The sequence below is a fragment of the Mesoplodon mirus genome, assembly GCF_964341445.2.
Source record: "Mesoplodon mirus genome assembly, chromosome: 4".
Taxonomy (NCBI): Eukaryota; Metazoa; Chordata; class Mammalia; order Artiodactyla; family Ziphiidae; genus Mesoplodon; species Mesoplodon mirus.
Window position 1 is genome coordinate 4,163,171 of NC_138979.1, and position 22,221 is coordinate 4,185,391.

Genomic DNA, 22,221 nt, shown 5'->3' on the forward strand with positions numbered 1-22,221 from the left:
TGCTAATTTGTAAGTGCCTAGAACAGCACAGAGTAACTTTACAAATTTTTTTAAAATGAATGAATGAAGGAGGGAGGGCATTCTTTTATATGTTCTCTTGTGCTTCAAATATAGATACAGGTCCCTGAGATCTGTCTACACATGGGTGGACACTTAACCACCTCTGCTCAAATACAGGTGGTAAGATTAAAAATTCTTAGGATGTTGGCTTTAAGGGAAAAAAATGATAAAATGTCAAATGCTTAAATGGCATTTAATATGAGACCAGCAGTGTTATGAGACAGTCACATATATTGACTGATTAAATACAACAAACCTGTAAGCCAATCTCATGAGAAAAGTCACATGACAGCCCCACGAGGTATGGTCATTAGTATTCCTGAGGCAAAGGGCAGGTAAGGCTTTTATCCAAGGTTAAACCCCTGGGAAGGGGTGGAGAGGAGAGGGAATTGAACCCAGGTAGTCTGAGTCCACAGTCTGTGCTGCTGGCCACATAGAAAGTTCCTTTATCCTGGCCCTAACAGAATACAGGGAGAGCAGATTTTACGCTTTATATACAGTAAGTCCCCTACATACGGACCTTCAGGTTGTGAACTTTCAAAGATGCAAAGATAGCTTCGCATGTCGAATCACGTGAGTTAGCCCATGTTTCTGGTGTACATTGTCGTGCGTGCATCCTCTACAATGGTTGTGCTTTTGTGTTCTTTACCGTATAGAGTGCGGTAGTGCATCTTTATTTCAAGCCCAGGATGGTCAGAAGCGAGCGTAAAAGCAGTGGTGACCTAGTGGGTACAACTGTCCTTTTCAAGGGACTGTACTGTAAGGTTAAAAATGTTTGACCTTTTGTTTGTTTCTTCTGTATTACTTGTGTGCAAAGTATGATAAACCTGTCACGGTACAGTACTATATAGCCGATTGTGTTAGCGGGTAGCCTAGGCTAACTGTGCTGGACTTACGAACGCCTTCTCGGAACGGAACTCGTTTGTATATGGGGGACTTACGGTACTTCACGGGATGCTGTTTACACTCCTCTTACAGGTGCACAGCTCACGCTGGAGACACTTAAGGGACTTGGTGTTCCATCTCATTCTGGACAGGGCTGCCCGACTGGAACGAGCACCGCCCCGGAGCCCTGGACCCCAGTGGCATGAGCGCTGCTCACCTGTGAGCTGGGGGCCAGAGCAGGGCTGACGGGCAGGGTCGAGGTGGCCAAGGTACGGCTGAGGAGAGGGTTGGGGGCACTGCTGCTGGGCGGGTGGGTGGCCTTCCAGTAGGCCTCCAGGTAGTCGGCGAGGTGCTCGCAGGCGTCCTCGAGCTGGTTCTCGTCCAGAATCACATCGAACAGCTCCTGCAGGGGCAGACAGTGCAGACGGTGTGCTTATGGCGGCCGGGGAGCCCCGGGCGCCTCGGCTGCACCGCCCCCAGGCCTCCCGCACGCCAGGAGCCTGGAGGGTGCCCGAGGGCTGTGCGCTGCGTCCCTGCTGTGGCAACGGGCTCCTCTCTCCTCGCATGGGCTGACTGTCTGCTGTGGCCAACATGGCCGCTTCACTGTGTGAGTGACCAGGAAGTGAACAGGTGTGATAACAGTTGTTAGGGGCACCAGAGAAAAGTTGCCCATAGTGAAAAAAGGAATTGATCCTACGTTAGGGGCGAGACCTACGAAAGAAAATGAGAATATAAGCCAAACAAACAGTACAGGAAGAAGCCTGTTTTTGACAGAGACTATGAAAAGCTGAACCTTGGAAATGACTGAGGCAAGGTGAGGACGTGAGGAAGCCGAAGCCACTAATGATTGGGTGTGGTCCAGACTTCAAAGTAGTTCAGAGTTCTTATAAATATTAATTATAAGTGGATCTGATCACAGTTCTTAAGGCTTCTGATATACCTTCATTTTAAAAAAAGCCAGAACAAAAGCTGGAAGCATACAGTCCCAAAGCGTGGTATGCAAAGCAAGGGATTCGAGGTAGGAATGTGTTCAGGTGTCAGAATCTGGTTACTGAGTGCTTTAGAAGTGGTCTCAGATCAATTTCTTAGACGGTGATGAAGAGCCAGCAACTTGCTCCCTGACTAGAAGTGAATAATAAACCAACCCCAAACAGAGCCATCTTTTCAACCAAAGTTTTGAAACAGCGATTGTGTTTCATTAAAGATACTACTGAGGTGTTAGATTAACAAAGCGATGTCACCCTGGAACACACCGTAGCTGTTCGTAAGCCACGACCATGACCTAGACAAGTGCTCGTGGTAAGAGGTAGACCGTTCCCGTCTTCGGGAGGAAACCCACTGTTAATGGGCAGGGTTCTCTCCCTGGACAGATGTTTACCTGTCCGTCTGGTTTTTGTTAATAGAATGCGGGTCTGAAGCCTTCAAGTGGATTATACTGCATAGAGAGACTTACCGGAGGGCACTGAGCCAGCTTATCTGCTGCTACCATCTGAACATTGAGGTGTTTCGCTTGAGATTTCCCTCGAGATTTTATTAACCTTTGTAAAACCTGTAACAGACGAGATTCTTGAACTGGGGTGTCTGCAGTCAGGTACACAACAAGGGTCATTATTCATTCCTTTCTCCGGTGCCTTTTGCACACAGCACTAATGGTTTACAAATAGGTTGGGCTAGAAAACAGTCTTCAAGATGATCAGCAAACTTAACCCGTTGACACAAATCTCAGTCACAAGCTTCAAAAATCACCAGCCTGGAGAGTTTTCTGAGTCCTGTCTTTTTTCAAGGCTAGCAGTTCTCAAACTTTGTCTCATGATGTATGTTTTTAAAAACTGTGGAGAACTCCCAAGAGCTTTCTATGTGAACTGTAATAGTTACATACTAGAAATTAAAACTGAAAAATTCATTTAAGAATGACCAGTAACCTCTTATATGTTAACATGTCATGCATTCTGATAAAAATAGCTAAATTATGTGCAGGTTTCTCTGACGCCTTGCTTCACAGAAGATGGCTGATATTCCCTGCTTCTACATTTAATCTGCCACAGGTATATTGTTTGAAACAGGGAAGGAAAATCCAGTCCCCTATAGATGCGTAATTCAGAAAAGGAGTATTTTAGTAGCCTTTTCAGATAACTGTGGCTATCTTTCTTTGATACTACAGTAAACAAGTGGTGGCTTTTTAAAGACTAGCTCTCATGTGAAAGCTAAACCCCTATCAATCAATGAACTTTTCTTACTCTGTTACATTAAATTCCATTGATCTGTCCTGAAATTTGAAGGACATGTCAGTTGTTCTTTCCAATAAAAATGGTGTTCCAGGATGAGAGTGGCTCCTTTGGTTTATGACTTGAAGAATCACACCGGTACCTGCCCTCAAGATAACGGACTTCGAGTACGTAGCTAAAGAACTTGAAGTGTACTTCCCATTTCGTCACGTAGAATATTAAAAAGGTTTGTACTGAAGAGTCAAAATTTAAGCATTTTTTACTACTTCATCAGGACATTCGCAAGTGAAACTGGGTTGTGTTTGCTTTGTTTTTTAACCTGGGAGTGCACGGGGAGGGAGAATGCCGCCGCTGCTACTGTGGTCTTGATTCCTGCTTAGACATCACCCAGCACTGCTTCTGCATCATTGGTGCAAAGTTCAAACCAATGAAAAAGGGGGAGGATGTCTGACCTCATGGACCCTCTAAAAAGTGTTTCAGAACCTCCCCCACCAGGAATCCATAGACCACACTTTGGGAATCACTCTCCGAAGCCATGAAACTCATCATCATGCTAGCTTATATGAATCTTAACAATTCTCGGCTACCACCTCTCTTCAGACCCTTTGTGATAAAGACACAGCCCGTTTATAATTGGAAAGCAGACTGTAAATACACATTTTAGTAAAGTTCCATTACAGAGCAAACAGTAACAACCCTACTTACCTTAGGAGAGGAAATCTTGACATACACTATAATAGGGGCCAGAGAGGTTTTACTAAGCTGGGCTGGATGATTAATAGTATCTGCATCGAGGACCACCAGTTGCAATGTTCTTGCAAGTTCAAAAATCCTTTCAATTTCACTCTGAACTTCCGCTGTAAAAGGTTAAGCAGAGTTTGATTACTTGACATACAGCATTTTTAGACCAGATTCAGACAGAATAAAACGGTACTTAGGTAGGTGAGGTTGCTGTCTACAGGTAAGAGAGCTGGTAACAGGTATCCTTTGGAGAGAGCCGTTCCTTCGCAATACCTCTAGCATTTAGGGAATTCCTCTCTCAACCAGACGTCTAACACGACGTCTGTGAGAGTCCACGTTTCTGGCTTTCTGTGCTGACGTGTTTTTGGTGCTATAAAACTTCACTCCACGAAGTCATTTCATTAAAATGTTGTGAGAGAGAAACTTGAAGAGAGGTCTTCCCTGTGTTTGTTTCTGACCACCTAGCACCCATCACCAGCCTTCCTGCCACTGCACAGGCTTATCTGCGTTTATATGCCACCTATTGGTACGCCTTCTGCAGGTGATTGATTGATAGAGTCTAGAGATGCTTGTTACCAATTGAACTACAACAGAAAACAGGAGAGATTTTAAGTGTCTACAACAAACTTGTCCAAAAACACACTTCTCATATTTCCCACCAACATCCCACCAACAAAAGAACAGCCCTGTAACATTCATGCTTTACAAGGGCGGTTATATATTAGAGGCAGCTTTAAACATCCAAAAATCTACTTGAATGCCAAAGAAATTTCATGCATTTCATCTGCTTCTCCATTTCTGTACCACTGCTGTCCAGTATGGTAGCCACAACCCTCATATGCCTGTGGAGCACCTGAAATGTAGCACATGTGAATGAATGAATAAATTTTTGAAATTTAAATAAGAGTTAAATAGCCAGAAACTATCTTACTAGACATCATAGGTCTATAAAGCATAATATGTATTTTACAGTGCCCACCACAGTCATGAAGGGCCAATTCCATGAGATCCCTAGACCTACAGAATATCATTTAATTCCTCTTATGCATTTGCATCCATGCAGAAGATTCCTGGAGATAATTTTAACTAGTACATTATTCCAGAAAAGGCAAGTCACTATTGTCTGCCTCACAATGTATTATGACTAGAGTCCTTTCATTTAACCTGGGTGTCTTTAAAATCAGGGCCCAAACCACTTGAGATACTGGCTTTAAAATAATATTTGGTCACATTACCACCCATGACATAGTTTTGCTAAAAGAAAAAAAAATCCCGTTAAGCTTCTGGATCTATCAGTTTATAAGAAATACAGGGAACAATTATATATAAACTATGCCAGTGTAATGCAGTTAGCAAAATTCACTCTCTGAAAACCCTGCAGAATAAGTGACTCAGTTTCTTCAGAACATTACAAGGAAATAAAAAAGATATATGGAAAACTAGATTAAGAGATTTAAGGACCTAGGAAACATTCACAATGTATGGACTTTATTTGGATCCTGAGTCAAACAAATAGTAATTTATATATTTATAATGCATAAAGTGAATATAATGCATATACGTGAATAAAATATATATGATGCTTATATATATAAAATATATGTGTATATGTATAATACATGACAGTCGGGAAATGATACATGGCTGAGTGGCAACCTGATACTAGGGATGTACTGTTAAGGTTGGTCGATAATGGCGTATGGTTGAAATAAAAAGAGTCTTCAATGTTTAGAAATACATACTGAAACATTTACAGATAACATCATATGATGTCTGGGATTAGCTTCAAAATAATTCAGAGACAGGACAGGAAGGCAGGGGGAAGACTGGAAATGAAACAAGATTGGCCATGAATAGATGATAGTTGAAACTAGGTGATGAGTACCTGAGGTTTCCTATAACATTCTTCATATATATTGGAATTTCCTTAAACAACAGTTTTAGAAATAAAAGTGGCCTTCTGATCATTTCTTTCATAATAGTGTTCTAAAACATGACTGACACTCTTATTTGCTCTCTTTTCTCATGCTCCTTAAAATTTTATTCCAATATAACCTTGCTTCTTTGTGCCCTATAAATGTTTTCACAGCCACTGATCCCCAACAGTCAAGTTCCGATCTAAGTTAATATTTATTGTAAGCAGTAAGAAATTGGATTAGTCTACGGCCAACACCACACTCAATGGAAATGCTGAAAGCTTTTCCTCTAAGATCAGGAACGACACAGGGATGCCCACTCTCACCACTTCTTTCAACATAGTATTGAAAGTCCTAGCCAGAGCAATTTGGCAAGAAACAAATAAAAGGCATATAAATTGGAAAGGAAGTAAAACTCTCACTGTTTGTAGATGGCATGATAGTATATACAGAAAACTCTTAAGGACTCCACCAAAAGACTGTTAGAACTAATAAACGAATTCAGTAAAGTTGCAGGATACAAAATTAGCTTACAAAAATCTGTTGCATTCCTATACACTAATAATGAACTATCAGAAAGAGGAAGTAAGAAAATATCATTTACAATTGCATCAAAAAGAATATCTAGGAATAAATAAAACCAAGGAGGTCAAAGACCTGTACTCTGAAAACTGTAAGACACCGATGAAAGAAACTGAAGACACAAATAAATAGGTATTCCACGCTCATGGATTGGAAGAATTAATATTGTCAAAATGTCGATACTACCCAAGTGATCTGCAGATTTATTGCAATCCCTATCAAAGATCTAATGGCATTTTTCACAGATGCAGAACAATCCTAAAATTTGTATGGCATCACAAAAGACCCCAAACAGCCAAAGCAATCTTGAGAAAGAAGAACAAAGCTGGAGGAGTCATGATTCCTGACTTCAAACTATATCACAAAACTATAATAAAATAGTACGGTACTGGCGTAAAAACAGATCCATAGATCAGTGGAACAGACTAGAAGAGCCCAGAAGTAAACCCATGCATATATGGCCCATTTATGACAAAGGAGCCAAGAATATACAGTGGGGAAAAGGACGGTCTCTTCAATAAACTGTGCTGGGTGAAAACGACAGCCATGTGCAAAAGAGTGAAACTGGACCACTGTCTTACACCACACACAAAAATCGGCTCAAAATGGATTAAAGGCTTAAATGTATATCCCAAAACCATAAAACTCCTAGAAAAAAACAAAGGTGGTAAGCTCCTTGACATTCATCTTGGCAATGCTTTTTTGGATTTGATACCAAAAGCGAACACAAGAAAACCCAGAGTAAACAAGTGAGACTACATCAAACTAAAAAGCTTCTGCACAGCAAAGGAAACCATCAATAAAATGAAAAGGCAGCCTGCCAAATGGGAGAGAATATTTGCAAATCATATACAGGCATACATCAGAGATATTGCAGGTTTGGTTTCATACTACCACAATAAAGCAAGTCACATGAACTTTTTGGTTTCCCAGTGCATGTAAAAGTTATGTTTACACAAAACTGTAGTCTATTAAGTGTGCAAAAGCATTATGCCTTATAAAATCAATGTACATACCTTAATTAAAAAATACTTGATTGCTAAAAAATGCTAACCATCATCTGACCCTTCAGAGAGTCAGCAGTAACGAAGATCACTGATCACAGATCACCATAGCAAATATAATGAAAAAGTTTGAAATATTGCGAGAATAACCAGAATGTAACACAAAGACACGAAGAGAGCAATGTTAGAAAAATGGTGCCAATAGACCTGCTCAAGGCAGGGTTGCCACAAACCTTCAATTTGTAGAAAAAACATCTGCAAAGTGCAATAAAGTGAAAAGCACAATAAAATGAGATACGCTTGTACAGAATGAGTTAATTTCCAAAATATATAAAGAAGTCTTACAGCTTAATAGCAAAAAAACAAACAGTCCGATTAACAAATGGGAAGAAGACCTGAATAGACATTTTTCCAAAGACGACATACAGATGGCTGACAGGTATATGAAAAGGCGCTCAACATCACTAACCATCAGAGAAATGCACATCAAAACCCCAATGAGATATCACCTGACACCTGTTAGGATGGCCATCAAAAAGATAATATACCAAGTGCTGTGGTGATAATGTGGAGACAAGGGAGCCCTCCTGCACTGTTGGTGGGAGTGTGAACTGGTGCTGTCACTGGAAAATGAGATGGAGGTTCCTCCAAAAATTAAAAATAGAACTACCATGTGATCCAGTGATAGAATCTTGACTGAAATGTGGAATTGGAAAAGAAAAAAAAGCATAGGTGAAAAGGACAGGTTGGGGGTAGCCAGAGGTGGGAAGTGGGGGGTGGGTGAGGGTGGTCAAAAGCACAAATAAGTCCCACGGATGTGACGCACAGCATGGTGACTATAGGTACTAATACTGTATTTGAAAGTTGCTAAGAGAGTGGATCTTAGGAGGAGTTCTCAAGAAAAAAACTCGTAACTGTCTGTACATAAACTTGTAACTAGACTTCCTGTGATCATAACACAATATATACATGGGTCAAGTCATGTTGTATACTTGAAACTAATCTAATGGTATATGTCAGGTATGTCTCAAAAAAAAATTTGATCACAAAGATTTTTATCCATGTACTCAGTTAAATAATAGTTAATCACACAGAGTGCCACACCTTAAAAAAGCTTCATTTTTCTTAGCAGTTTGAGTACTATGAAAAAAGATTATAAATGTAATACTTGTTCATTGCATAAAATCTGAGTAACAGATAAACAAAATAATCCATTATCTTATTATGTATACAAAAATTCTATCAACATATGTCAGTTGCTTAATATATGTATCATGTATATATGTGTATATATATGCATATATTTATATCTTCTAGTATTCTTACATACACAAATATCTTAACACTTTTTAAATTAAGGGGGGAAATGAGATATTCATTTAAAAATTTAAAGGAGATTTTTTTCAGAATCCCAGTGCAACATATTAGTAAACCTTAAAAAAAGATGACCAATAAATTTTGAAGAAAATACTTTTAACTTCCAAGTAAAAATGATGCTTCAAAAAGAAATGTATCTATCCGTACTAGTGGGGTTTTTTTTGACAGAGTACATTATGCTTAGAATTTATTTCAAAAAAGAAATGTCAAAGACAGCTGATGTTCATTTCTGAAACCGAAAAGCCTTATTGACCTGTCCAAATCCCAATCACTTAACAGCTATTGAATTAAAACTGGTGCTGATACTATGGAAAACAGTACGGAGGTTCCTCAGAAAGCTAAAAATAGAGTTGCCATATGATCCTGCAATCCAACTCCTGCGCATATACCCAGACAAAACTATAATTCAAAAAGATCCATGCACCTCTATGTTCATAGCAGCACTATTCACAATAACCAAGACATGAAAACAACCTAAATGCCCATCAACAGATGAATGGCTAAAGATGTGGTATATATATACAATGGAGTACTACTCAGCCATAAAAAAGAAGGAAATAATGCCATTGCAGCAACATGGATGGACCTAGAGATGATCAACTAAGTGAAGTGAGTCAGAAAGAGAAAGACAAATACATATGATATCACTTACATGTGGGATCTAAAATATGACACAAATGAACTTTTCTAGGAAACAAATGGACTCACAGAACAGACTTGCGGTTGCCAAGGGGGAGGGGGGTGAGGGAGGGATGGACTGGGAGTTTGGGATGAGCAGAGGCAAACTAGTGTATATAGGATGGATAAACAACAAGGTCCTCCCGTATAGCACAGGGAACTGTATTCAATATCCCGTGATAAACTGTAATGGAAAAGACTATAAAGAAGTACATATATGTGTAACTCAGTCACTTTGCTGTACAGCAGAAATTAACACAACATTGTTAACAGTACTTCAATTAAAAAAAAACCTCAGAGCTCAGAAACAATCATCATGTTTTCTGGAAGATGAGAGAAGGGGAAGTGCGTTCGTCTGGAAAGACATTTCTATAACTGAACAATACTGTAAAAACAAAGGCAGTTGTTACAATTTGTAGCTAGTGTTGGACGACATCCAAGCAGTCAGTCGAGAATAAGACTTGCTATGGCTCTGTTATCAGTGATGTAATGGTAATTCCAACGCCATTTCATAATCACTAAGCACAGAATTCTAGTTTTGACAAGTTCCTTACTTATCCTAAAAACCGAAATCTGTAAAGCCCTCTCTAAGCCTCTTTTCCTTTCTGCAGGCCCAGGGAGGTCTGCCTCTGGGCACCCAGTCCCTGGCACCAAAGTGGCTTCCTCACTTCAGAGTGTGTGATCCTTGGGTAACAGGCTTCATTTCTTGGAGCTCCCTAAGTGTTCTTTTTTCAGAAAATGGAAATGAGGACTAAGTGAATCAACATGCAAAGCATTTATTGTGGTGCCTGGTGGCCCACAGTAAACACTTCACAAAGGTCAAGTATTGCTTTGTGCCTACCTCTGTGAACATTTATTACATTGTATTTTGATATGATCGAAAACTTTTCCAACAGGCAGTGAACTGATAGAAAACTGGCAACAGTACATAATTACTTCCATTCCTTCCCTCAGTACAGTGCTTGGTACATGCTTGGCACTCAAAAACTGTGTTGAGGGCTTCCCTGGTGGCGCAGTGGTTGAGAGTCCACCTGCCGATGAAGGGGACACGGGTTCGTGCCCCGGTCCGGGAAGATCCCACATGCCGTGGAGCAGCTGGGCCCGTGAGCCATGGCCGCTGAGCCTGCGCGTCTGGAGCCTGTGCTCCGCAACGGGAGAGGCCACAACAGTGAGAGGCCCGCGTACCGAAAAAAAAAAAAAAAAAGCTGTTGAAAGAATGAGTTAAAAAGGCAAAGAAAAAATATAATCATTTAATATATATATATAATGTAACTTTTTTTTGCCTTTTTAATTGACTATATACGTATTAGGTAGAAGCTGCTGTTGTAGAAAAAAATTCATTAAATAAATCTTCAAAAACATGAATAATGAATTTGACTGCCAAAATATATTTAGATGAAGAACTGCCTTTGGGTAGAAATATTGCTATAGCTGGGCCATTGGAGCAATCTTGTGGAATAAAAAGTGCTAATTTATTAAGACAGACATAGCTACGCTGGTAATGGATAGGTCACGAGGAGGGAAGAAATGAGATTCAAAAGATTAACAGTCCCGTAAATTCCACATCAATTCGCAAGGCTGGTTTTAGAGTCCATTATCTGCCCTTCATTCTCCATAAATTATTTTTTTCTCTTCCTCAGAGAAGGCAGAGATGCAATTATTATCATGACACTGTTCAATGGACAAAATCCCGGACTGGTAGTCAGGACACCCAGGGTCTAGCCTTAGCTTTATTCGTTAGTAGGTGCCTTACCCATACCACACAGATCCCTTCACTTCCTATGGCTCTCAGATCCTTCACTGAACAGTGAAGGGCTTGAACAATATCGGTAGTTCTCAAACGCTGGCGTATGGTAGAATCACCAGGCAGCCTTGTTAAACCAGAGACCGTAGGGTCCCACCTCCAGAGTTCCTGATTTTATAGGTTTGGATGGGGTTTGAGAATGTTCAGTCTTCACTAATGCCCCCATGATGCTGATGCTGTTGATTTGGGGACCACACCTGAGAACCAAATAAGGGGTGCTCTCTCTCGTGTATCATCCACGTTCCACAGTCCCTGGTGCTACCAACATAAGTGATAAGTGATGAACTTTCCTTTAGTTGACGCTTCTGTTGAGATAACTAGGTTCACAAGCAGTTGTAAGAAATAACAGAGAACCCTGCGCCCTTTACCCAGTTTTCCTCAATGGGAACATCCTGCAAAACGGTAGTGTGATATCACAACCAGGATATTAATAATACAATCCACCCATCTTATTCAGATTTCCCCAGTTTTATGTACCCATCTCTCTCTCTGTGTGTGTGTGTGTGTGTGTACTGAGCTCTATGCAGTTTTATCATGTGTAGGTTCCTGTATCCATCACCACAGTTTAGAGACAGAACAGTTCCATCAGGACAAGGTGAAAGAGACAGACTTTTAACAAATTATCTCCGCTGACTCCTCAACTGGACTAAAAACATTTACCAAGTTGTAAACATTATTATCTGACCACCTAGTTGCTAATATACAAAGTAAATGCCTTCCCCTGCTCCCTGTGTGTTATCTGTCAGTTACAACTGTTGCCATGTGCTTGGCTAAATCTAGCTTCACTTCCTTTACTCTCTTACTTGCTCCTATCTTCCCACTTTCGGTACATAGTTTTTGCTATCGTGTGACACAAATAGATCCCACAACTGCACAGTTGTGTACAAACGGGTCCAAAGATGTAGCATAGTTTCCTAAATTGATTTGTCCCTGGAAAATTGCTTGGGGTAAAACCAAGCCACAATTTGCAGACAGTATAAAGTTGGGCAGATTAAAGAAACTCTGAGGTGAATTATTTCATAAAGCAATAAGCATCTGAGTTTATTAGTTTTAAAAGTTTGGATTTGGAATTGGCAAATAACTGTATTACCAGGCCCTTTACTATTTTAATTTAATAATATTTTTGCTTCTATAATGTAATTTATGTGCATAGCTAATGTAGATATTTTAAATTATGATGCTTGACCAATATTGCAACTGAGAAAAAAGGTGAGAAGTTTTATGAGCCCATATAAAGCCATCCATACAGGCAAAGAAGTCCTGTACCACTCCGAAAACCTGAGTATGTACTTAAAGCTACAAAATTTTCAGGTTTTATTCCTTCATGTCACACAGTGGTACATTGGCATAATCAACTCCAAATGCAACATACTGTACTTCTGTTTATGCAATGAAAGTTTTCTAAAATCTCATGGATAAAGCAAATTTTTACCTATCATATCTTCAATAAACAGGATCTTTTGTCCTTTCATAAAAGAAATATTTGCTATAATTGATCTTGTCTATTAAATTTGAGGTCAATTTTCTCAAATTTAATTTTTTACTAAATGTATACAAGAAAACGATGCTTTTGAAGTAAACTCCCTGGGACTTCCCTGGTGGTCCAGTAAGACTCTGTGCTCCCAACGCAGGGGGCCTGGGTTCCATCTCTGGTCGGGGAACTAGATCCCGCGTGCCGCAACTCAGAGGTCACGTGCCACAACTCAGAGCTCGCATGCCGCAACTAAGAAGTGCACATACTGCAACTAATATCCTGCGTGCTGCAACTAAGACCTGGGGCAGCCAAAACAAGTAAATATTAAAGTAAAAAATAAACTCCCCCAGTTTGCCCCTATCTGCCCTTGGGTTGAAAGAACTTCCAGCATAATAAGTAATGCTTGAAAGAAGAAGTTCTTAGCAGTTGTTTCTGCCCCCAAACTCAGTGTCTGGTTTACCTTTCCTCCAGCATACACCTTCCAGCAGTTCACAAACACTGGAACATAAGCACTGCTTTAATTTGACTTAGATCTTTGAAATGCTAATACTCTTTAAACATAAAACAACATTGCAGAGAACTTATTGTGCAGACTGAGGAAAACATGCTACACAGAAACTGGTTTAAAGGGTAAGAAAAACTGCAATAAAAGCAAAGATTGGAGTGTTGATACTTTAATACACTTTATCCTCTTATGGGGCAATATAGCAGCAATAATTCTCTTCCCCCCCAACTTTAATATATCCTTAATGTCAGCAAAACTACAGCTTAAAAGAATACCACAATAGAGAATAACTTGTTTTCCCTGGAGAAAATACAGATCTGTGATGTACAACAAACATTGAATGCAAAGCCATTTTCCAAGTTTGCATAAACACAGAGGACAGAAAATCAAGGTGTGGCGCGTTCGGGGGAGAGAGGCAGTGTTGAGGTGTGACTACCCACTTATCCCATGTATTTTTACTAAGCACCTACTTTGTGCCAGTCAGTGTGGGATGTACCAGGGAAGCAATAATTAGCCAAAAGAGATCCAATCTCTGAGCTCACAGGGCTTATCATCGAGTGGGGGAGACAGGCATCAATAATGCACTCATGCAGGGAGGGTAACATGGTGGCCCTTCCCGTGATTCAAAGGGGGAGTCAGGAGAGGAGGGAACAGCAGGTGCAAAGGCTCCGCGGCAGACAGGACTGAGTGAAAGGCAATGTTATGGATTGAACTGTGTGTCCCCCGCCCCCAAATTTCCTATGTTGAAGTCCCAACCCCCAGTACCTCAGAATGGAACCCTATTTGGTGACAGAGACTCTCAAGAGGTAAAGTTAAATGTGATCCTACAGGTGGGCTCGTATCCATGTGATTGTATTTGGCCACAGGGCCTTCAAAGAGGTGATTAAGCTAAAATGAGGCCAGTAGGATAGGGCGGGCCACATCAGTATGACTGGTGTCCTCATAAGACGAGAGAGAGAGAGAGAGAGAGAGAGAGAGAGAGAGAGAGAGACAGACAGACACCAGGGAGGGGCAGACACAGGAGAGGTCACGTGAGGACACAGTGAGAGGGCGGCCGTCGGCAAGCCAAGGAGAGAGGCCTCAGGAGAAACAGACCTGCTGATCCCTTGACTTTGAACTTCCAGCCTCTAGAAACGTGAGAAATAAGTTTGTTTCCGCCTCCTGGTCTGTATGATTTTGTTACTGCAGCCGTGGAAGGCGAGTGCAGACGGTGCGGGTGAAGTGGAAGGAGCCAGGCAGAGCAGTGTGAGGTGAGGCTAAGAGCTGTGGACACTCGGAGTCCAGGTCGAGGAGTTCTGCTGTCGTCCAGGAACAATGCAGAGACATTTACAGTTGGAAGCAGGGATGTGTCCGGAACAGATTTGCTCTTTGAAAAGACTTCTTCGGCTGTGGCATGAAGAACTAAGGGATGCAGGTCAAAATAGGTGTGAAGCACTTACGGCACCTCAGGGCCCTTGGACTGGAACAGTGGTGTAACTGCATGTGATGAGGCAGATGGGACAGAAATCCAGGAGGTGAAACTGACAAGACCTGGAGATGTGCTGGGGAAGGAAGTGCGGGAGCTCACGTATCAAGAGGGCTACAGAGTCTCCTGGTTCTCAAAACGGAGATGAGCACCCCGACTGTTACGACTCAGATAAGAAACTCCGGGAAATTATCAGAATACAGGAAAGATGATAAATTCTCTTTAGCATGTGCGAAGTCTGAGGAATATACAAGGCAACACTGTCAAGTAGGATGTATAACTCTGGAGTGAAAAGGCACTGTCCAGCTTGGGATACAAACTGAGCTCTCTGCATATAGGAAGTAACTGGAGCGAGCGGTATGAATAGTTTTGCTGAGAGAGAGGGACCAGAGAGAGGACCCGAGAGGGACAGTTAAGAACCCCTCACAGTCTAAAGAAGATGTGGTCTATGTATATATACATATGACTCAGCCATTAAAAAGAATGCAGTAACATCATCTGCAGCAACATGGATGGACCTAGGGATTATCACAGTGAGTGAAGTAAGTCCGACAGAGAAAGACAGAGACCATATGACCGTATGATATCACTTCTATGGGAATCTAACGTACAACACAATTGAACTTATCTACGAAACAGAAACAGATTCACAGCCATAGAGAACAGACTTGTGGTTACTGAGGGGGAGGGGGAGGGAGGGAAGGAACGGGAGTTTGGGATGAGCAGCTGCAAACTAACTAGTACATATGGGATGGATAAACAACAAGGTCCTACTGTAGAGCACGGGGAGCTATATTCAATATCCTGTGAAAAACCATAATGGAAAAGAATATAAAAAAAAGTACATATATGTATAACCGAGTCACTTTCTGAACAGCAAAATTAACACAACATGGTAAATCAACTCCACGTCAATAAAATTTAAAAAAAAAAGAACTCACATTCAAAAGCCACAGAGCATAAGCCTGCAAAAAAAGGAAAGGCAGGAGGGCCAGAATCAGTGCTGTTGAGGAATCCAAGGGAAGGGGTGCTTCAAGGAGAGGGGGACAAATGTCCTCCAAATGTCACTGCAACGTCACGTAAAACAGACTGCAGTATGTCCACTGGACTAGTGACAGGGAGGTTACTGGTAACTTCTTTATAAACTAATTTGGAGCCAGCTGGAGAGTGAATAATAGTGACTGAAATGGGGACACTAAGTTTGGAAAACTTAGATTTTGGGGGGCTGTGTTCAGCCGGGTGGTGGGGACAGAGAGAGAGGTCGAGGCCACTGAAGGGACTCTGTGGGTCAGGGCAGGGTATTTTATGGCATTAAAATTTTTAAATGGAATTAAATTAATTATTGAAAAAAATCCATAATTTAGGAAAAACCCCAGATGATAGTACCAAAACACTGAGAAGCTGGCAGGGGATAGGGAAAAGTGAATCTTCTCCAACTGCTTTTCCTACAATGCTCATTTCTCACAATTCTATAGAAGCAGCTTTAAGTATATTTTTATGTTAATTTAAAAATTAATGTGCAGTGGGGAACTCCCTGGTGGTCCAGTGGTTAGGTGTCTGCGTTCTCACTGCCAAGGGCCCGGGTTCAGTCCCTGGTGCGGGAACTAAGATCCCACAAGCCGCACGGCACAACCCCCCCCCCCAAAAAAATTAATGTGCAGTGAAATTGACTTTTTGAGGGGTAGCCAGCTATATGGATTTTCGCACGAGTACACATTTGTGTAACCTCCAATTCCATCGCTCCCCAAACTGCTATCCCTTTGTGCTCACACCCTCCCCCAGGTAATCACAGCTGTTTGTCACTAGAGTTTTGGCTTTTCTAGGACGTCATATACATGGAACCATACAGTATTTGACCTTTCCAGACTGGCATCCTTAACTCAGCATAAGACTGATTCAACAGCATCTTCATTTCCCCTCACCTCACTCCTGCCCTGTCCCTTTCCCTCCTCCACAGTGCTGTCAGTGATCCTTCCAAAATGTACGTCACCTCGTGCCACCCCTCTGCTTCCTTGCATCTTCCTATTATATCCGCAACAAAAGGCCTAAACGTGCTGCCTGATCAGGCCCTCCACTGTCTCTCTGACCTCATCCCCCCCGATCATTCCACTCCAGTCACACCAGCTTCCCTGCTACCCTTTCAACCCATCAGACACACTCCTACCTCGGGGCCTTTGCACCTATCGCCCCCTCTGCCCAGAACTTCTCTCTTTTCTCAGGTAGCTGCAAGGGTAAAGAATTCATAACACAAATGATTCTGCTAAAATGGCACCTTCTCAGGGAGGCCTCACCTGACTTCCCCATATAAAATCACACCCTCTTCCTCAGCTGACTCTCTACCTGCTGCTTCTACCAGGACTCATCATCCACTGACTGACTGTCTCTAACTGTTATCTGTCTACAGCTACTTCTATTAGCTTGTGTCCACACCTTCTCTGTGGAACGAGAGCCGTATGAGCGTGAGGAGGTGCTGTCCTTCATGTCTGTGTCCCCGGCACTCACAGTGATGCCCAGCACATGGGTGGTTCTCAAGTGTTCGTCAAAGGAATACATGCCTAAAATCTAGTCATGGTTCCATCAAGCCTTAAGGATAAGCCCCCAATTCCTTAATATCCCCCCACCCCGTCTCCGCCCCTTATCTCTCTGGTGTCATCTCCCACCTCTCTCTCTTTTTTTTTTTTTTTTTTTTTTTTTTGCTGTACACGGGCCTCTCACTGTTGTGGCCTCTCCCATTGCGGAGCACAGGCTCCGGACGCACAGGCTCAGCGGCCATGGCTCACAGGCCCAGCCGCTCCGCGGCATGTGGGATCTTCTCAGACCGGGGCACGAGCCCGTGTCCCCTGCATCGGCAGGCGGACTCTCAACCACTGCGCCACCAGGGAAGCCCGCACCTCTCTCTTTTTTAAATCATACACTCCGTCAAAGTAAAGCACGTATGTTTTCCAGAAGCCTCTGTGGCTCTTGAAATCCCTATCGTACCCTTCACTCTTTCGCCCTTTTTCCTTGGCTAAACCCTATCACGTTTTAGGTCTCAGCTTGGGCTTCGCTCCTTGGAGAAGCTGTTCTTGGTGGCTGCACCTTCCTGCAGCCTTAGGTCTTCAGCAAGCAGTTCAACGCACGAACAGCTTTCTCAATCACCCTCCATTTCAATGAGCTGACAACTTATTGGCCTTATGGCTACAAGCTCCTTCATCTTTTTTGTTCCCTGACTTCAGCATGATAGTCACTGTCTAGTGTATGCTCACTACTATGGAGTGCAAGAGTCTTGAACAGTAATATATAGTTGGTAGTTTCACAAAAGCCTTGGCAACCAACACGAAACTGTGACGCCACTGATTCAAACGATGAGTCTAAACAAATTACCTGACTTCGTTCATCAGTTGAAACCATGGAACGAGCATTTTGTAACTATTACTGTGAGCATCAAAAATGTATACAAAGAGTTTTAAGGGTCACAGATGATAAGGATAGGAGATCACTATAAACAAAATGTAGGATCCCACCCCCCAAATATGTTTCTAAAGCTTGATGACTGAAGTTTAGTTAATGAGGGGCTGCTGGGGGAACAAAACTGGGTTCTATAAGGTATTATACTCATCACAGGTAAGGGTTATTGTTTTCAATAGTTTCTCTATTTTTTATAGAATATACTTCAGAGTTAACTAAAAAGTTTGACGTTAAAAGCCAGTCTCTCAAAGATCAAAGATCTCACACAACCATGAAAAAATTTATAAGAATAGAAACCTAATGCTCAGTAAGTTACATGTGTAACAGCGATTAACCAAAAACTTCAAGCAGGTGCCAAACAGATGAAATAGTTGCCAAAGCTCTTTCACTTGATCAAATTAGTACATGATAATACACAGCGTTCAAACACAACCCCGTAGACATGTTAACTAAAATCTCCAAATTGTTTTTACAAATGAAACAAAAATATTGCTATCAATATGATACAATTATAATTCTTGATATAATTCAAGTATTAAGGGATTTGGGATCATAGCCATTATTTATGGAAGTCATACTATGTTTAATCCTTCTAATAATTCTATAGTTAGTTACTACTCTCTCTCTTTTGCTGTTTAGATGAAGAAATGAAACCATATACAAGCCCCATATCCCTGTCCTTTGAAGTCAAAGGCTTTTGCTTTAGTCTCCCAGGCCTCCCTTGAGTCTCTAAAGGCTGGCTCAAGAGTTAATAATTAGGAATGTCAAGATGTGAAAACAAAGAATAGCTGTTAGGCTGGAAAACTGGTAACAATTTAGACTATAAATCCACCACATAGCAGAGTCACCAAACTCCCAGTTCCCTGAAAAACAGAGATAAAGGCCTGACACACATCCCTTAGTTTTTAAGGAAGCAGACTGCCTCCAGATGAAAACTGCTGACAGCAAGAACGAGAAGGTTGAAACCAGAAGGTTGATGGTGCCTAAAACTTGATGCCAACCAATCCAAGAACTGTGCATGAGTTGATCACACCCCCTAGGGCCCCCTCCCTCACACTGCCTTTAAAACCCCCTTCCTGGAAGCCATTGGGGAGTTTGGATCTTTTGAGCAGGAGCTGCCCGTTCTCCTTGTTTGGCACCTGCGATGAATGCTGTACTTGCCTTCACCTCAACCTGGCGTCAGTAGACTGGCTTCACCGCATGTAGGCGAGGGGACCCAAGTTTGGTTTGGTACCAGAAACTGGGCCTTAAAGAGGCTGATGACATTGCTTGTGGTAACATTGATGCAGAGCCAGGAGTTTTTAAAGTCTGCAGACACCAGAGCTCATGTTCGTGAAAACAGACCACAGCCAAAACATTCATGCTGACAGCCTGTGGAATTTTTAACTCAAACCTTTCAAAACAAATCCTTCTATACCATGAAATCACTACGACGGCAGCAGTGGCTACTGGTGACACGTGTCTGTACTGTCTCTGTGCTATGACACATGGAATTATCATCTAGTTAGATCTGCTCATCAGCAGCCTCAGGAGAGAAGGGTTAAATGGCTTCAGCTCATTGGCGATGCACACACTTACCTAAACTTGACCTTGTGTTGGATCTTTCTATTATGGCGTGTTTACTGGGATTGTTCAAGACAGAGCGTTTGGCCAGCGAGATGTCAGCGGTGACCCTTGTGATGGAAATCCTGTTGGGGAAAAGGCAACAGAGGACTCTGAGGTTATTCATTGAAGAAAGGGGGACAGAAGTGCATGCCCCAAACTCATCCAAGTATTTTACACACACACACACACACACACACACACACACACAGTGACCATATTTTCAACCCAAAAAATGTTGGGGCACTTAATCATTCATTTTTTAAAAATCCTGCACCTACCTAACTTAGCATTTATTGGTTGCTTATCAAGTGCCAGGCATGCACTCAGCATTATTTCATTATCCAGACTATCTCATTAAATCATTCCAAAAACTTTATTTAATTTTATAATTATTTATTTATTTGTTTGTTTTTATTTTCGGCTGCCTTGGGTCTTCGTTGCAGTGCGCGGGCTTTCTCTACTTGCAGCGAGCAGGGGCTACTCTTTGTTGTGGTGCATGGGCTTCTCATTGTTGTGGCTTCTCTTGTTGCGGAGCATGGGCTCTAGGCACGTGGGCTTCAGTAGTTGTGGCTCGCAGGCTCTAGAGTGCAGGCTCAGTAGTTATGGTGCACAGGCTTAGTTGCTCCACGGCATGTGGGATCTTCCCGGGGCAGGGATTGAACCCGTGTCTCCTACATTGGCAGGCAGATTCTTAACCACTGCACCACCAGGGAAGCTCCATTATTCCAAAAACTTCAGCGGAGAGGATATCCTCCCACTTTTGCTGATGAAAAAAAAGTGACCCATAGGTAGATTGTTTCTCCACGGCTATATATTTACAAAAAGTGGTGAAGATGGGATTTGAACCCAGAACTCCCGAGAGCCTATATTCTTAGGCCCTGTGCTAAAATCCCTCCCACAGTATGGTGCTGTGATAGCCATGAGGAATAAATAAGAACAAGACAAACAAGGTCTTCCTCAGTGCTGAGAGTCTAGTAGCAGATATGGGTCATAAATAAGAAATTAATAAAATGATTACAGGTTAAGATGGCTGTTCTGAAGAGGACACAGAGGGTGCTGTGACAGACAGTCATGAGTTGTGGGGGTCATTTTAGACAGGCTCGAAATGAGAGCAACAAAATCTGGGAGCTGGAAAGAGAAGATGACTTAGACTGGAGACTCAGCCGAATAAACAAGCCAGCAGCAGGGAAAGTGCGGAGCAAAAGAGAGGACTCACAAAACCTCTGAAGAAGAAGGTGAAGGGGGGACTAAAACCAAGAGATTTGGTTAGGAGTCTGTTTCATAGTTAGATCCCTCCACCTCCCCTCCACTACATCAAGCCACAAGGTGGCCATCCTTTTCCCATGTGGTGTGAGACAATAAGTTTAGTCTCTCCAGGCAACAAAACAGAGGGCATCTGACCAGGGGATGCTACACAGAGCAGGGACAGAGAGAAGAAAGGATGATAAATGTTGATCCCCTAGCCCTCTTCCTCATCCTAGAATTTTGGTAGCCAAGTTTATATCCTCCAGGTGTCAAGAATGGAAGATTCTTCTCTGGGGAATGTGACTACCAAACAGAAAAGACCCAAAGATAAGGACTTTGGTGGTTTCCTATGAAGATTGTCCAGTGAGGTTGTCCTACAGGGAGACCCAAAGGGGATAAGCTGTAACTATCAGCACAGAATTTCCAGTTGATTCTTTGATGCCCTGTTCTTAAATTTGAGCACAGCAGTGTTCCTTGGACATCTTAGGGAAACTTCTAACATGAGAGACCAAAACAAACAGAAAAAAATCAACTATGACTAACACCTAAAGTTGAACACTGAGAGGTGATTGTATCTGCAAAACTAGAACAAACTTCTATTTAAAGACTCAGACTAAGAAAGAGTTTTTGGAAACTAAAAATATAACAGTGGAAATGAAAATTCAAAAGAGGGGCTTAGAAGACAAAGTTAAGGAAATTGCTAAAGAGTAAAACAGAAAAGACAAACAGATGGAAAATCAGAGAAGAAAGGCATAAAAACTAGAGAATTACCCAGGAGGTTTAACTTCCAAATAACAAGAGTTCCAGAAAAAAGACAATAAAGAAAACACAAGAGAAGTAATAAAAAAAAATCTAGAATTAAGAGTTTGATTTTCCAATGGAAAGGGGGAGTCCAGCACAAAGGATGAAACTTCTGCATCCAGACATATTCTTGTAAATGTCATGACACTGGGGATAAAGAAAAACCTAGAAGCTTCCAGAGGCAAAGGCAGGTCCCATACAAAGGTTCAGGAATGGAAATGCTTGCACTTCTCAACAGCAAGAATAATTAACACAACACTGTAAATCAACTGCAATAAAAAAATATTAAAACAAAACAAAACAAAACAAAAAACACAGCAACAATGGAAGACAGAAGGCAATGGAGCAAAAATCCTGGAAAATTCTGGGGGGAAATTTTCTAAACAGAATTCCATAACTATTTTAAC

The 22,221-nt window shown here is 41.8% G+C and overlaps 1 protein-coding gene across 3 annotated transcripts in view; it reads right to left on the reverse strand.

The window, feature by feature from the left end:
- The window catches only part of CACNB2 (calcium voltage-gated channel auxiliary subunit beta 2), a gene marked incomplete at its 5' end in the record, with an annotated part of 409,075 nt that overhangs the window by 1,246 nt on the left and 385,608 nt on the right, over window positions 1–22,221 (reverse strand). For all 3 annotated transcript variants that reach the window (XM_082620014.1, XM_082620016.1, XM_082620015.1), the window contains 4 exons: window positions 1,163–1,348; window positions 2,399–2,494; window positions 3,876–4,027; window positions 19,742–19,851. In XM_082620014.1, the coding sequence (XP_082476140.1) occupies window positions 1,163–1,348; window positions 2,399–2,494; window positions 3,876–4,027; window positions 19,742–19,851 (544 nt within the window). The remainder of the gene's footprint in view (window positions 1–1,162; window positions 1,349–2,398; window positions 2,495–3,875; window positions 4,028–19,741; window positions 19,852–22,221) is intronic.